The 18,041-nt window shown below is 35.7% G+C and overlaps 1 protein-coding gene across 4 annotated transcripts in view; it reads left to right on the plus strand.

The window, feature by feature from the left end:
• Positions 1–18,041, plus strand: part of LOC148940136 (putative ATP-dependent RNA helicase DDX28) — a 128,449-nt gene that overhangs the window by 85,810 nt on the left and 24,598 nt on the right. For 3 of the 4 annotated variants that reach the window (XM_089105935.1, XM_089105936.1, XM_089105937.1), the window contains 2 exons: positions 5,822–6,019; positions 7,296–7,446. In XM_089105935.1, the coding sequence (XP_088962061.1) occupies positions 5,822–6,019; positions 7,296–7,446 (349 nt within the window). Of the gene's footprint in view, positions 1–2,649; positions 2,672–5,821; positions 6,020–7,295; positions 7,447–18,041 lie in introns of those variants that run through there. The other variant, XM_089105938.1, reaches the window with a different exon arrangement.

The raw sequence follows: 18,041 nt of genomic DNA on the forward strand, positions 1-18,041 counted from the left end.
TTATTGGTAGGGAGTAAAAAGTGAAGCTTTTGATAGATTGGGGTGTAGGGGGAGATATGTTGGCCTCACGTGGGCTGGGGCTGCAGAGTTATCGTTAATAGTAGTAGTAGTAATTGCTCTGAGAAATTGCTATGTCGATCAGTTGCTAGCTAAATGCGACACTGAACTAAATGATTAGTTGCTGTAATTGGGTTTCCACGTACCTTAATTCTCCATAAACCAACGATCACAAAACTCAACCCCATCTTTTCTTTTACTCAAAATCCGTTTTTCTTTCTCCTTCGTGTCAAAACATGAGTGAGAACATTAGCTCTTTATAATTGTTTATCTTCTATAAATTACACTGTAAAATTTCGATAGTTTACGATAGTCTGGTGAAAAGGATGTGTTGAAAATTGGTTTATCTTAACTCTTAATTTAACTTTAACAATTACAAGAGCTTAATTGCCAGTTAAATTCTGTTCCATGTGTTTTGTACAATAATACACTATTTTGTTACCAGATTGCATGTTTTGTGCGAAATTGGTATGTAAAACTGTACTTTTTATCATACACTAAACTATGCAAAAATATTTTTTTGTTGTTTGCCTCACCCCCCCCTCCCCTTTCTGTGACAAGTTTAACCCCTCTCCAAAATCGATGTTGAATATGCCCGCATAAACAAACATTCATAAAATTGCAGGGTATCCGAATTCATATAGCCTATTCTTCTCCCGATTAATTTACTCCATGTACTTGAAAGTTAAAGACAAGGAGCATTTATTTACGAGTTTTATGAAATTGAACAGAAATTTACTACCCAAACTTCGTAGGCTAGATGCGTTGATGAAACATATTCTTACACCTGTTACGACGGAATTTTGTTGGAAAAGCTGCAAGTGAAAAATAGTCTGTAGACTAAACTCAATGCAAAAATACAATGCGTTCAGCATCTTAAGAGGCCACCAAGAATTTATCTCCTAATTTTTTTTCGTTAATTCACTAGCACTAATAAAAATAGCAACGCTGAACCAACTATGAACTTTTTTTAGTATTTCAAAAAAAGTCGGTGAGCTGTATAAATGAAGCTTTTAGAAATTAATTCAAACATTATCTCCTGAAAATCTTTGAAATGTTTATTCACGCTGATCAAGTAGTTTCTCAGTAAATTTAACACAAATGTGTCCAAAAGCTATTTGAAGGAGCATTAAATGGGATTTCAAATTGTTTCTTTTTTCTTATCCGATTTCTGTCCTTTAAGTAAAATTAACTAGTCTTTACCTACCATATTATATACACATACTATGTAATCACCTGCGATAATTTTGAATTAACTTGCCCAAACTGGTATAAATAGCACCGCTAGAGTTATTCTGCCTAACAAATCAAGCACCTCCTTCCAGATATCCCATCTGCTGGTTATATTTGCCTGTGCTTGCTTATTTGCATCCCAAGTTCCAAATGGCTTAACCTATCGCCTATAAAAAGCTACGCTTTTATTCTATCTGAGAGCGAGCTAATATTAAAAATATGAAGAGGTGGTGGAGAAAATTATGAAAAACGTTGTTTATTTGCCCCAAACAAGTCAAAATATCATAAGAATAATGTTTTAATCAATGTTTAATTAAGAATAATTGATACTTGTCTGTTAAACAGAACACACTCAAGAATTACGCTGCGTAAGATCTGACAGAAACCGGTTTGCCTCTATGAGATCGGTTACGATTTGCTTATTTTGAGTGAGAAAAAATACGATGTATGTAGACTTTAATTAAATATTTAATATATAGAGGTGGTTAGGGGTTGCTTTCCATAACTTTTTGTCGTAGTTTCCTTAATTTTGTGTCCAAAGTATTACATTATCATCATGTTCTGGTATATTTCATTAGGATTAACCTAATTTCCATTATTGTATGTGTTCCTTTTAACGGACAAGTACCGAATAACGTAAAATTAATATAAGAACAATAATTTCAGATTAGAGGTTCATTTTCTTAAAATAGTTATTTTGGCAGAGTTTGAGAATAGTGGTCTAAAATAGCGAATACACGTTTTTCCACTTTTGAAATGATAGTGAGAATGGTAGACCACGCTCGCCACTTTGGATCCGATCGTTAGTTTCGTAGTTTGAGTTCTGAAATAAAACCGAAGTTTGTGTTAAGATATTAGTTATCTTAAGTGCTCCATGTCTCTGATGCTATCTTCATTAAATCTGTCTCTAGTATTTTATGCAGATGAGAGTTTGAATTTAATCTGTGCCCTTCAAAGAATGAATGATATATTTGACACACTTCATCAGAAACATCTTAAATCTGGCTTTCCTTTCAATTCTCATAAGTCTAAAATAGTTATTTTCAACTTGGAAAGCGAGTCACCGTCCTTTATAGCATTTGAAGATACCATTGTCAGGGTTGCCACCAGCTTGAATAAAAATCCATGGCAAGCAAGCGTATTGGCAAAAGGACCAAAAATTTGCAGCTCGCAACGCTTTGAGTCGCTCTCAACGCGTCCGAAGTTGAAATCATTATAGAAATATAAAAGACCGTAAGAAAATGCATCAGGTGGTCTATTACTTTCATACTAACTGAACAATGTGTTCTGAAAGCGTTCTCTTAATCTTTTAAATTGTCTTCCATTTTTTTAGTGTCTCTTCTGCAAAAGACAAAGAGGATAATGTTAAACAAGCATAGAGGTACTATACAGATTTCCAATTTACCTTAGCAGGGACAAATTTCTTGTTTTGGTGGTTAGTCATTGCAGATTTGCGGTTTGCAACCACATTTGAATTTACGCTGAAACTTTTTGAATTCTTTAGTGCGCGGGCGAGGCCATTTGCTATTCCATTTTAATCCGTTTCGACGATAGAGCCCAGACAGTATTTTTTTGGTTTGGCTTTTTGTGCCATTTTTGAAGTTAAATTTAAAGGTGTGAAAAAAAATTGACATAAAAAATTGAAACTCGTGATTCTTTGGTAAAATCCATGTTTTTTAATAAGATATTCATGGCAATCCATGGTTATTTGAAGTATCCATGGAATGAATAAAAAAATCCATGTAAACATAAATAAATCTATGGCGGTGGCAACCCTGACCACTGTTACAGCGGTTGGCCTTCTCGTTTATCTGTCCTCCTATCGGTTTTTCGATACGCCACGCCAGATTTCTGCTCATAGACCATCACGCACGACGCATATGCGCCTCGCAGAGCTCTCACCCCTAGTGATTTATCAATATTTATAGTGATTTTGCATATTGCCTAAAAAAATTACTAAATCATCACATAAATCACTAGATTATTAAAGAAATTCACTAAATCAACCTAAAAATCACTAAATCTAGTTTTTTTTTGTACTTACGTATTATCCCGATCCTAGTCAAGAATTTTGATCTGTAGGGTCTGAGAAAAACCGGTTCAACTGTCACAGTAGGTTATAGTTAGCTTAGTCTTGTTAAGAAAAACTACGGTGTAGGTGTATTTGTATTGAATATTTAATATATAAAGGTGATCAGGTTAGGTTAGGTATTCAACATAATGCGTTCTGGATGGCCTGCGTTCCATAATTCTCTGTTGTAGCCTCTATAATTTTGTTTCTGAAGTATTGTATTTTCATCATATTTTGGTATATTCCATTATGAAAAACTTCACTTCACTTCTTGGGTACGGTCGGGAGAATACGTAAGTATATTTTTTTTTCACCGGTTGGCAACACTGGCGCCTCGTACGCGTCGATCGTTGCAGGTAAATTTTGATTCAACCGCCCACTGTTAGCTAGCTTTTTCAATACCGGCGCCCTCCCTTACATCTCGCATATTGCCCCATTTTGGAAGCTGCTTATTAAACTGACTGTTCGCTAAATATTTGCTTCGTTTGTCACGTAGGTATTGGAATTCTCTATTGATTAGAAAATTTAATCTCGCTTACCCTGACCTTGCAATTTCTAAATTAATTGTCAAGCATAACTGAAAACTTAGCTCCTAACAGAATTATTTTTACCTTGTCTAATTCAGTAGTGTTTATTATTTTTGTATGTCTTCGTCATGACCATGTGTGAAGCATTAATATTCAAATTTATTCTCTATTTGTGTTTTATTTTTATCGTTGCTTGTCGTTGTTATGACCATAGTTAGCGCATTAATCTTCTGACTCAATTATTTATTTTTTTTTTGCTTTTTCCTTTACTCCGTCTGATCATGTCATGTGAATGATAGGTGTTCAATGAATACAAAAAAAAATATTTGAACTCAGGTAACATAACCGTGCAAGAAAATTATTAAGAAGAGATTACAGATAACCACAAAAATTCTCCAGTTGACCACATCCAATCTAGTCGACAATTGTCTTGGGTCTTCAAACCTAACGATTTGACGGATTTATTGACAGTACAGTAACCGTTTAATCATTTTTTATCATATTTTTTGCGTCCATTTCATCCATTTCCCAGTCTGTTTCTGTTATTTAGATTCGCCGGTTTAATATGGGGAACGTGTTATGCAACTCGAGGAAATGCCCGTTATAGTTTGATGATAAGTGAAGTTGAATAGTAATTTGAACTTAATTGTACAATTTCTATTAACCCTAAATTTCAACCTCCTTTTTAGTGCAATTTCGGGTCTAGATTACGCCTTCAATCTTAGATATGTCCTACAGAAGTTTTATTGAGTTCCAGTTTTGCCAGCGGCGTTCAAATGACGCGTGATGAACATTTCCTTTTTATTTTTCATTGTTGTTTCTTGAAAAGTTTTATTTGGGACTCAAAACAACATCTCAAAGCGGAATGTCCTATGTCCAACTTTAGATTATACTCGTATAACACCAGTTATTTTCTATTCCGGCTTAATTTCACCCCTGGTTCCTATACGATCCCTAAAACTCTTTATGTATAACCTACCTCATGACATAACGAGAATAAATTTTTGAATTGGGGTGCGAGACCATATGCACCCGTCTTCAAGTTGCAAGGACTTTGGATATAAGAAACATCGCATAAAGTAACCGTTCCCTCAATTTTCAAAGCTCACTGGTTTTCATACGTTGCAGAAAACGTTCCAATTAAATACGACTTTTGCGGCATGATTTTTTTTTACACGCCGCTAAGTTGTGAGCTTTTCATATCATTTAATTAATATTTTTTAAAGTTTTGTATATTTCTTTTGGATAATTTTTTTATTTGGAAAATTTTAGCAAATATTTTTTGTATCCTTTCTTTTTTCAATTCAATTCACGCTTCAGCTGTTTGATTCTGGTGATGCGCTTTTAATGTCATTATTCGGTAATTTAAAAAACCTACATATGTTTTTTGGAAAATTATTTTAATTAAGCAGAATTTGAATCACTCCTATTTTAAACTCATCCACTCAGTTCAGTTGTCGAACAGAATACCAGTAAGTCGAAATTTTACAGGATTTTATTAATTAGCTCCACAATTTTTTAATCATTATTATTATTATTATTAAATCTTTCGTTTGTCTTTCCTTTTATGACCCAATAGGTCTACGTGGCCCGAGTTCGATATTTTACCCGGTAAAAAGCCTATGATATTTGCTATATAGGGCCGACATAGCGAGAGAAAGTGTAGTTCCTAGGGCCGTATTCAGGTGGAGTTAGGAGGTTTGAACCCCCCCCCCCCTAAATGTTTATCAGACTCGTTAAAACGTAACAAAAATGGATATAAACAAAGATTTTATGCGTTTTTCGAGTTGTTTTTTTGTAACCCCTACCCCCGCCCCCCCCCCCCAAAAAAAATCTATGTAAAACACTCCCCGAAAATAAAAAATCCTGGATACGGCCCTGGTAGTCCTGGTTAGTAGAGCTCACATATTTAATGTTCCTTTCTCTTTTGAAGGTACTGGCAATTCCAGAAGTCCTTAAAGGCAAGAACACGCTCATTGCTGCCGAAACAGGTAGTGGCAAAACTTTGGCCTATCTTCTTCCTGTTGTCCAACAAATCCTGAAAATGAAGGCAGCAGATCCCCAATTGCGAGTAAACAGGCCTCTTGCAATTATTGTGACTCCTGGAAGAGAGCTTGCTCAACAAATTTTTGTAAGATCTTTTTTTACTATAGAAAATACTTTTATAAAAAAAAAAATGCGTTTATAGTTCAGAGGCCCATCCCAAGTTAATAGAAAAAAAGTAGTGAAATAATAAAAAAGAAAAAATTGTATTTTTTTCTATGACGCATCCATCAGATTATGGAAATATGTGCAGAATTTAGTTTCTCTATTAGCTTGTGCACTTAATCGTAGGGAATATTTCTTACAGTAAATTTTACAATCGGCTTGGCCAAACTGGCCAAGCTTCATTCTTAGTCCTTACTTTTAGGAAATACTTTGTTACCGTATATCACAAGAATATCTGTAGTGAGGTGGGGCCACGTGATTTAAAGTTCTCTTTATTTTCTAATCTTATAAATTTTAAAGTTTTAGTCTCTTTTAGTTTACACCAAAGATGAGCGAAGTGTAGGTAAATTAAAAAAAAAATGACACCTAGTGTTTATGCCCTATTTACTAATTCACCTTAGACAACATCAATATGACTTGACATTCGTTTCAGAATTATTCTCTTTCCTCCTCCCCCTTAAATGCTCACCATCTCCAATAATGACAACATTGTGTTGAATAAGATGTTACGCTTAACTACAAAAGAGGACAAGAAAGTCCATTTTCGTCAAAGAAATATCGTTTTTAGTATAAAGGCAGGACTTTTTAGGGTAGCAGGGTAGCTAAATTTTAATGAGGGGACGGGGAAGATTTCGAAAAAACGCAAAACAAAAATTATCTGAACAATGCAAGAAAATATAGAATAACTGTCAAATTGTCAATATTCCTGAGGGAAATTTGGGTTTAAAGTCCCCCGTCCCTTGCGTGTCTGCCTGGCCGCTTTTTTAAAGTCTTATCTCTGTTTTTATGAATTAGTGGTCAAGATCATTTGATTACTAATGATGCTGAGGAAAATGGATTAATAATGATTTGCAGGTGGCACTGAACTAGAATAAGCCTAATAGGCATGCCATAACAAGGGAATCCATTTTCACGGCAATTTCACGCTGTTCCATGAAAAAACTAGTACAGTTATTTATCTTTTTTAAAAGTTTTATCACTTTCTAAATAAAATCAAATGGTTCAGCTACATTTATTTCTCAAAGTTAGTGTATTTGCAATGGTCTGTCGTGTTAATTTAATTGCTTTTGCTAATTGATTCTTGCTACCAATTTAATCCCACGGCCGCCGCCTAAATATTGTGTAAATATTTTTTAATATTTATTCAACTATTATTGTCCTTATGCATATTTAATTATATTTATTCATTTTTTTCTTAGGACGTTGCAGAAGATCTTTGTAGAACATTGCCGGTTAAATGTAATTTTGTTACTGGCGGCAGCATAGCTAGTAAAATTACCCGTCCACAATATGACGAAGTTGATTTGTTAATTGGTACGCTTGGTGGACTTAGCAAATTAACAACTTTTGGTAAGTTTTTGTTTAGTTTTTGCTACCTTTTCAGATGACACAAAAAATAGTGGTTTTCAACCAATGAACAAAATAAGGAAATTAACGGTGAAGGGCATCCTGCTTTTCATGTTTGGAAGAGTAGCGAACCACAGCCCATAGTAGCTGAAATTAAGGGTGTTCGGTACTTTAAAAATAATTTTTTGAGTTTGAGCGTCGGCTGACTGTCTTGAAGGCAAAGAGTCTATTAGCATATTGTCCGAGCACCACAGGGAACTCCCAAAGCAATTTTAGTAAAAATGAACGGGAATCTTAAATGTACCAAGAGTTCGAAAAGCTAACAAGAGGTTAGTTTAAGATAAAGAAAACGTGTAATAACTTACTAATTGTTATGCAAAGTGCTGTCTATTAAATGTACATGCTACGGTGAAATACCAAAATGTGATAAATGTCGACATTCACCGGTGAATGTCCGAAATTCCTTGTTCTCTTCTTGTATTCAATCAGCTTTGTCAATCTTATGCAAAGTTTAAGGATAAATTAAAGTTAGGTTATTTTAGGTTATAAATCTCAGAAATGGGTTAAAAACCTAACCTGTCACCATCAAACCTTGCATAAAACTGAAAAAGCTAACGGGCAAAGCTGACTAAATCCAAGGAGAAAAAAAAGTAATTTTGGAAATTTGGCTGTGAATGTCAACATTCCCCAATTTCGGTCTCTCACAGTAACAAACATACTTCATAAATAATATCCATACTGCGTTGGCAAGGTTTTCGATCAAAGCGGGTAGCGCAACATGAAACTCCCAAAGCTGTCAAATTACTGAAATGATACTTCCTTTGAGCTGGTTTTTAATGTTTTCCAAGCAAGTATGACATAATATTTGTAGGCACTACTCTATCGTGAGCTTTAAAAAGAAATTTGTTCTCCGTTCAATCGGAAAAGCGAAATTAGCACTTTTTAATGATGTAAGTTCTATTAAATGTGAATATCTCTATCAGCACAAAAAAGGAGAAGTTGAATGATTTTTCTTAGATTTCTGGGAGAGTAGGTGTTGGCTTTTAGTTATCTGTTGCTTATTCGAACCTTTTATCCAACAAAGCCGTATCCAGGGGGGGGGGGGTACCCGGTTTGAACCCCCCCCCCCCGAAATTTTTGACCGAGTCGAAAATTAGTAAAATCTATGTAAAAATCAGTATAATTAGTCGAAAACTGAGTCAAAAATTAGTAACCCCCCTTTCCCGAAAAAGTCAAAAATTAGTAACCCCCCCCCCCGAAAAAAATCCTGGATACGCCCTTGTTATCCAACCTGTGCAAGTTAAGGTATCGAATTCTCTTAAAAATGATATGATATCCAATTGAAATAAAAATTACGTTATTAAAATTGCCGTTGTCGAAAACTTTTGACTGGAGGTTAAGATTCCCCATATTCAGCAAAGGAAAATCATATCTTTGCATGGACAGACTTAATGTGCCTGATGTGCTATAGAATTGTCATAACTAAGTGTATTAATAAAGCTATACCTTACCTTGCGTCGTCATACTGGAAGAAGAAGTGATTTTCATGAACTGAAAAACTAAATAAAGGTCATAAAATGAGTTGTATGGAAAAGTTTATTTCAACACACGACTAAAGATAAAATTAAATCAAATCAAAAAGCCCCAGTGTCACGACTCTAACAAGTTCGGCTCAAATTAGTTACATGAACTAAATGTGTAAGCAATTCGTGATTATTAAAGTGCCAAAGGCTCCTTCTTGTAGATGATATAACAAACCTAAAGTGTGTGATCTATCGATATTTCTAAAGGCCCACAAATCTAGTTTAATTCCAATGTTCCGAAAAATCTCTCAAATCTTAAAAGAAAGAAAATTTACGAAATTAATTGCCTGTTAGTTCCAAAATGGCTTCAGTACAGTGGCGGATCCAGGGGGCGAGGGGGCGACTCCCCCCCCTCCCTAGCGTAGCATAAAGTAGTGTAATTTACTTAATTCACTCAAGTTTGCGTTAATTAAACTTGCTCCTAACACAAGTTTTTCGGATCAACCTATTTTGCGCCCTCCCCCCCTAAAAAAAACTTTGGATCTGCCCCTGCTTCTGTATTGTAATTCTCCTTAACTCTGGAAAAATGGGACCCCAAGTTACTCATCAAGGAGGAGTCTAACAAGTACCATATATTTTTAAAAATAATTCTGTCGTGTAGGACCCCATCAAAACTTGGGGATTCGTATTCGTTTATTTAAATAGCTATTGTAACACTAAAAATGAACGACAAATTATGCTACCTTCACAATCACAAAAGAAATAGAAAATGAGAAAAAAAAGGTCACTTGTTAAATCTGCTACAAAATATGGCACGGAGGAATTTACAAATCTGTCCGTTCGGTACTTAACAGGTTGTAGTTTATTGTCATGCTTAGTAATTATGCTGATCTCTACTTTACTTTCTTTAAAACTTTTTTCGCATGCTGACCATTGGTCTGCGTTGCGCAGGTACCGACGTCCTGATTCAATGCCTTCGACAGGCAGTGCAATGCGTGGTAGGGGGCAAATCATCCGATGCTTTTCGTGTTTTTATTATCTCCAGGTACCCATTTAGAGCTGGGTTGACTCTGGCTGAGCTTACAGTGTCTCACCATTGACCCTAGTTCCAAATCAAATAACCATCGACACCAGGACTTAAACCCCTTACCTCAGGATTTTAAGTATGGAGTGCGAACCATTTGGATAGGACGGCTGATCTGTGCAGGTGATGGAAAAATTGATCGGTGTTTTTCGTTTGCTGACAGCATTTCCCCAAATTTCATTAATCAATCATGTCTTCTAACAAATAATGTTGGCAAGTTCAAGAGGACTTTTGCAGTTGCTGAAGTGGGGTCCAAGTATTTTTTTAGTGGCACGTTCTTGGACATCTTTTAGTTCTGCTGACATGTAAGCATTGTTTTGAGTTTAAGACCCCAAACGAGACAACAATACGCGAGGAAAGGCCTGATGTAGGATTTATACGCCAGTAGGAGTTGGTGATCAGAGAAGCCCAATCTGTGCATACTTGTTAAACTCTGGATTGAGTAGTGACATTTGCGTGAAGTATTGTCAACATGCAGCTTAAACGAGCAATCACCTGTAAATATTACACCTAGAACTGTTGCAGAGACAAAAGTTGGAAATGATATTTTGGGTTATAATGTCCCGCTTGAGTGGATGGAATCGTAGAACTTTCGATTTCTGTTCATTCACTTGTAGGCCATTTAATTGACAATGTGTGATGAAGTCTGTGGAGGAAGACTGGTCTAACTACATCTTTGCTACCGCATTCTGTACTGTGTACTTGAGAAGTGCAGACAAGTCGTCAACGAACTTAAAATGCTCTTCGAACTGCTAGGATTGGGTTGATGACGGAAAGGAATAAAGGAGCAGCTAGTTTCGATCCTTGGGGGTAGCCGCAGGTTAGTTCTGACCACTCAGAGCAGATATCTTCGGCAGACAAAGGATAAACTGACTGCCGTCTCCCCCATACAAACTCTCTTACTAATAGTAGTACTCGACTCTTAGCTCCCATCTCCTTCAGATTTGGTTGTACGGTCAGGTATTTTATAAGGTCGAATTTTTTTCTGTAGTCCCCCAAAAGTAAATCGACAATATTGTCAGAAGTGTTCAGCCGCTTGATGATTAAGTGGTACAATCGCACTAGATATATTGCCGTGCTATTGCCTTGTATGCAGCCTTGTATCTACCCACCAGTTTTGTTCTTTCTGTTGAAAAATGAACTATTTAGAATAGAACGTAATTCAGACAATAATACATCCTTAAATAAAGACTTTGGTGGAGACACCACTTATGCGTCACTTTGATAGAAAAATGATTAAATACAGAGTAAAATAAATTTTAAAAAGGTCAATCTGAACTTGTACATTTAAGAATGACCTCTTGGGTCTGTATTAAATTTCGTCAAGATTAGTACCTATGACTTTTGTTGTGCCTTTAGAGGGTTTCAAGTCTAAACGGATCGAAATCCTCGTTTCAACGATGTAACGAAATAACGATGGAAATGCTCTACAACTGTGACTCATTGGTTGTAGTTGTTGCAACACTTCATTGGATATTGACACCAGAGTTCCTCTTGATGCTATATTCACACAGGGTTTTTAACTCATCCAAGATTATACCCACAATATTTGTCTGTATCATATCTATTGCTATTGTCTGGAAAATAATTAAACATCAATGTCCCTCGCTGTTGCGGTTGTATAGAAAAAAAATGCCCATTTTCTTGTTATAGCTTGAACTTTTTCAATTTAATAAATCACTTTATAAATTAACTGAAGTTGCTGAAGTCGATAACTAAAATGTCTTTGTGACAAATATTGCTCCTACAAACATTTTCATTAACTTAGGGTTAAATATAAATATATTGTATTGCGATTATTTATTGTTTAGCAGATAACATTAAGGCTTTCATATCAAATTAAATTTTTAAAAAACACGTTTTTTTAACTGAAAGTAAGGAGCGACATTAAAATTTAAAACAAACAGAAATTATTCCGTATATGAAAGGGGCTGTCCCCTCCTCAACGCCTCGCTCTTTCCGCTAAAGTTTTTTATTGTTTTAAAAAATAAAGTTGTGAGACAGAGTCAAACTTTAGCGTAAAGAGCGAGGCGTTGAGGAGGGGACAGCCCCTTTCATATACGGAATAAATTCTGTTCGTTTTAAGTTTTAATGTCGCTCCTTACTCTCAGTTTTAAAAAACCTAGTTTTTTTATTTAATTTCTGAACGTTTTTGAACTAATGCAGCTTTGATTTTGGCTCACTGTACATGAATATTTAAAACGAAATTTGCATATTAATTTTACTTATTTTGCCTAAATGGCTTTCTCGAAATTTTGATCTGACGTAACTTACGAATTAACTTACGTAACGAACTTCTATATTCGTATGTTTTTATTACATATATTAGGGAGTTCGCCCCCTAGTCAATACCTCGCTCTTAACGCTGAAGTTTGAATTTTGTTCAAATCACAAACCCCTAAATTACAAAAGCCGGTTAATTAGAATAGATAGCTCTTTTGAAAATACTAAAAGAAAACTTTAGCGTAAAGGGCGAGGTATTGACTAGGGGGCGAAGCCCCTCATATACGTAATAATTTGTTTTTCATTTTAAGTTTTAATATTGCTCCTTACTTTCAGTTGAAAAAACTTGTTTTTTTATATAATATCTGATGTTTTTTTAAGTAATTCTTGGAAATCCGGTGCCCCCTTCATAGAAATGTGCCTTCTCCCAAGTAAAAATCCTCCATGGAAAGATCCTACCCCGTAACCCCGTCCTCCGACCACCCCCACCCTCCCCCACCCCCCACCAGAAAAAAATCCCTCCTGAAAACGTCTGTATACTTCCAATCAACCAATACTATATGTAAACAATGGGCAGAGTTAATAACTTACAGCCCTTGCCCCGAGAACTGTGGGAGATTAAGTCATCCTCAAAGACATATTTATTATATTTTTGACTATGCTGAGCAAAATGGCTATCTCAAAATTTTGATTGGGTGACTTTGAGAAAAAAATTAGCGTGGGAGGGGGCTGAGTTGCCCTCCAATTTTTTGGTCATTTAAAAAGGGCACTAGAACTTTTAATTTCCGTCCGAATGAGCCCTCTCACGATATTCTAGGATTAATAGATCGATACGATCACCCTTGGGAAAAACCAAAACAAATAAACACGCATCCGTGATCGTTCTTTTGGCAAAAAAATACAAAATTCCACATTTTTCAAGATAGGAGCTTGAAACTTCTATAGTAGAGTCCTCTGATATGCTGAATCTGATGTGATTTTCATTAAAGTTCTATAACTTTTAGGGGTTGTTTCCCCCTTTTTTCGAAAATAAGGCAAATTTTCTCAGGCGCGTAAATTTTGATGGGTAAGACTAAACCTAATGAAACTTATATATTTGAAATCAGCATAAAAATATGATTTTTTAATGTATGTATTGGTACCAACATTCCGTTTTTTAGAGTTTCGGTTACTATTGAGCCGGGTCGCTCCTCACTTACAGTTCGTTACCACGAACTGTTTGATTTGACACAATTACCATTGTGTAGCAAGGGGAATGTTAAACTTAAAGGATCCACGTTTTATTAATGTAAATTTTACGAGGGTTTGACATATCTTCTTGGATAAGATACTTAACGCTACAGCCATCCTTTAAGCTAATTTTTGGAGATACATTTATAGAAATCATCTGGAAGATCGAAGGGGCCAAGTTTAATGAATATTAGCTAGTATAATAATAATAATAACTTAATTCAACCCTCTTTATATATAGGAAATGCACTTAAAAGAGTTCAAAATATAGAAAAACAAAATAAAAACGGAAACGATAAACAAACAAAAAACCAATAACTTCTCAACTACTTAGGCAACACAGTTAAGCTATAGGCCATATTTATTATGGAGTAAAAAATTATTTGAAATAGAGAATATTAAAAAACTTGAAACTTTGGCAATCAAAACGAATAGAAGATAATTAAAAAAAAACTTTCCGAAAAGAAGTTTAAAAAAAAAAAAAAAACTAAAGGTCATATTAAACTTAAGACCGGAAGAAATAGAAGCCTGCAATAACTCAAACTCAAAACGGCAGAAACTACTATTAAATAATAAATGAAACTCAAAACAAACAGAAAATAAATAAATAATCTTAGCGAAAAAACATACAACATGTACTAATATAAATGAATAAATAAATCTTAAAACGAGTAAAACTTGAATATACAAATCAAGCTTAAAACGAACAAAAATATCTTGCTATTGAAGTAAAATTGAAACACAAAACGAACATGAATTAAAGAAACAATCATAGTAAACAAACATACAATAGGTATTAATATAAATGAGTAAATAAATCTTAAAACGAGTGAAATTTATATTAAATATGCAAATCAAGCTTGAAACGAAAAAAAAACACTACAAACAAGAGTTAGGGTTTTGCCTCCTTCTCTCACCGTAAAAGTTTAAAACCTACTGCGTCATTGGCGCTTCACTGAAAACTATATGGGTCTTCAACAGTCTTGGAAAGTACAAATAAAATTAAACTGAAAATTTGATATATAATGATATTTATTGTTGAAAGATCGTCAGTTCAAGATTTTATTTCACAGTAATTTTTATTTTCATTTTTAATGCTGTAATAAATGGAGAAGCGCCAATGATGCAGTAGGTTTTAGACTTTTACAGTGAGAAAAGGAGGCAAAACTTAAAACGATCCTCATTGATCTTCTCTACAAGTAAAAAGAGGATTGCTGGCAAAAATAAAAGCAAACAAATAAAAAAAAATTTAAAAAAAGCAGAAAGAACTTGAGTCGAAAAACACAAAAAAGCTAAAACGATCCGGTAACTACGTGGAGGAGTGATTAACATCGATTTCCACAGAACTATTTCATTTTAGCTCGATGCTAGTAGAAGCAGTTTTGGGTCAAAACAAACTCACCAAACGCTAGATGGCACTTGTGATTTTACTTTTAAAATAAGCGGCTTTTTTCACTCTTACAAGCTTTCCATACTCTTTGTCGAGTTTTGCCAAATTATTAAAAAAAAATTTCAAAATAAAAAAATAATTTTCGTTATTAGACGCATAGTTTTAGTAAAGCGCCGAATACGCAGTAGGCCTTATGCTTTTACCGTTAAGGAAGCGGGCAGCAGCCAAATTTTTGTTTGTAGTGAAGACTATAGGCGTCTTGAACAGTTTTGGAAAGAGCTAGTAAAATTAAACTGAATTCCCAGGATTTTTCGAATAAAATATCGTTAATAAGTTTTTTTTGGGTGGGTGGGGTTGGGCCAGTGAGGGGTGGGGGGGGGGTGGGCAGGGGTCAGATCCCATGATTTTTGGAACAGAATATCGTTAATTTGTTTGTTTGTTTTATGGGGTGGGAGGGTCGCGCCATGGAGGGAGGGCCAGGGGTCAGGTCCCATGATTTTTGGAATAAAATGTCGTCAATAAGTTTTTTTTTTAGTTACGGTGGGAATTGGGCTTATCCGATCTTTTGATCTTGGGCTTATCTGACAAAAAAAAAACTTTATATGCCCCCAGGGCATAGCATACAACACTAGCCCCCGGGCTTTGGAGGGTTGTGTCGACCATGGAGTGTTTGTCATCTGATTTTTTAACTTATTTTAACAAAATGCCTATCTCAAAAATTTGATCGAATGGATTTGGGGTAAAGAGGGCGGAGGGGCTAGTTGCCCTCCGGCCCCTTTTGACTCTTAAAAAGGGAACTAGAGCTTTCAGTTTTCAATAGAATGAGCCCCCTCCAAAGGTTATGCAACCATCCCTTCCATAAAAACCTTATATATCCCGGGGCATAATTTACAACACTTGCCCTCTGGTTCTGTAAACCCTAGAGGTTTTATTATATGATCTTTGGTCTATTTTGGACAAATTAATATCTCGAAAATTCGATCGGACGCATCTGGGGAAAAACGGTTGGTGGGAGGGGGGGGGGCTAGTTGCCATCGTATCACTTTTGATTCTTAAAAAGGGAACTAGAACTTTCAATTTATAGTCATTTGAGTCCCTTCCGAGGCTTACATCTGCTATAATAACCTTATATGCCCCCGGGGCATAATTTAAAAGCCTTCCCCCGGGTTCTCGGGGGGAGGGTATGTGGACCTCGAAAATTTCGCTTTCTGATTGTTAGACTGTTTTAAACAAAATGGCCATCTCAAAATTTTGATTTGATGCATTTGAGGGAAAAGGGTGTTGGGGTTGGGGGGGGGGGTAGATGCCCTCTGATCGCTTTTGACTCTAAAAACGTAACTAAAACTTTCATTTTTGAATCAAATGAGCTACCTCTAAAGTTTTTGCGACCACCCCTTGTATAAAAACCCTTTATGCCCCCGGGGCATAACTCACAACACTTGCCCCTGGGCTTTTAAGGATTGTGTTGACCCCGTAGTTTTGTTATTTGATCTTTAAACTATTTTGAACAAAATGGCTCTCTCAAAATTTTAATTGGATGCATTTGGGGAAAGAAGGGCCTTGGGGGGGGGCAGTTACTCATCGATCACTTTTGACTTAAAAAACGGTAATAGAAATTCTGACTTATAATTTAATGTGCCCCCTCTGAAGTTTATACTACCATCCCTTCCATAAAAACCTTATATGCCCGGGGCATAAGTTACAACCTCTCTTGTGCTCTGTTGACCCCGAAATTTTTGTTATCTGATCGTTGGACTATTTCAAACAAATTGGCTATCTCAAAATTTTGATCGGGTACATTTGGGGAAAGAGGGTGTGTGTTTTTTTTTAGGAGGGGGTAGATGCCCTCTGATCAATTTTTACTCTTAAAAGGGTAACTAGAACTCTCAATTTCCTATCAAACGAGCCACCTGTGAAGTTTACACAACCACCCTTTGCATAAAAAACCTTATATGCCCCCCGGAGCATAACTTAAAACACCCCCCCGGCCCTGGGGGGTTTTGTCGACTTCGAAGTTTTTGTTATCTAATGTTTGACCTAACTCGGGTTCTTGGGGTCTGTGTCGACCCGGTGTTTTTGTCATCTGATCTTTGAACTATTTTGAACAAAATGGCTATTTCAAAATCTTTATCGGATTTAATTGGGGAAAATTTCATTTTGTGAAACTGGCCTTTAACTTGAGTATGCAGCTCGTACGATTTTCTAAGCTTTTCTTTCAACGCTGAGATAACAAGTGTTTTAGTAGTTTTAACATTTGATCCAAACGGAAGACCTAAATCAAACAGCTCGTGGTAATGAACTGTAAGTAAGGAGCGACCCGGCTCAATAGTAACCGAAACTGTAGAAAAAGGAATTTTGAAACCAATGGGTATATCAAAAGAATCGGATTTTTATGCTGGTTTCTAATATTTAAGTTTCTAACATTAAATATAGTCTTACCCATCAAAGGTTAAAACCTGAGAAAATTTGTTTGATTTTCGAAAAAAGGGGTTAACACCCTCTAAAAGTCATAGAATCTTAATGAAAATCCCATCATTAGATTGAGCGTCAGAGAACCTTACTGTAGATGTTTCAAGATCCTATCTACAAAAACTTGGAATTTTGTATTTTTTGTCCGAAGAAAGATCACGGATGCATGTTTATTTATTTGTTTTTGTTTGTTTTTTATTTTCGCCAGGGGTAATTATATAGACCCAGTGGACCTAGAAAGTCGGGATAGGGCTTATTTTAACGGAAATGAAAAGTTCTAGTGCGCTTTTTAAGTGACCAAAAAATTGGAGGGCAACTAGGCCCCCTCCTACGCCTTTTTCCCCCAAAATTGTCCAATCAAAATTTTGATATAGCCATTTTTTTCAGCATAGTTGAAAACCCCAATAAATATGTCTTTGAAGGTAACATGACCCCCCACACCCCCTGGAGAAAGGTCTTTATGTTATAAAATTTGCCCATTGTTTCCGTATAGTATTTGTTATTGGGAAGTATGCATACATTTTTCGGGTGGGGAGGGAAGGACAAATTTTCTGCTGGGAGGATTTTGCACTGGGAGAATTATCCATGGAGAGGGAAGTTTTCAGGGGTTGAACTTTCCAGGGGAAATTGTATACTGGGGGAATTTGCCAGAATTCGTATGCGAAATTTCTTTATCTGT

Source organism: Artemia sp. Qi Xiang Cuo, chromosome 20, assembly GCF_049724085.1.
Source record: "Artemia sp. Qi Xiang Cuo chromosome 20, ASM4972408v1, whole genome shotgun sequence".
In the NCBI taxonomy this organism is placed as follows: domain Eukaryota; kingdom Metazoa; phylum Arthropoda; class Branchiopoda; order Anostraca; family Artemiidae; genus Artemia; species Artemia sp. Qi Xiang Cuo.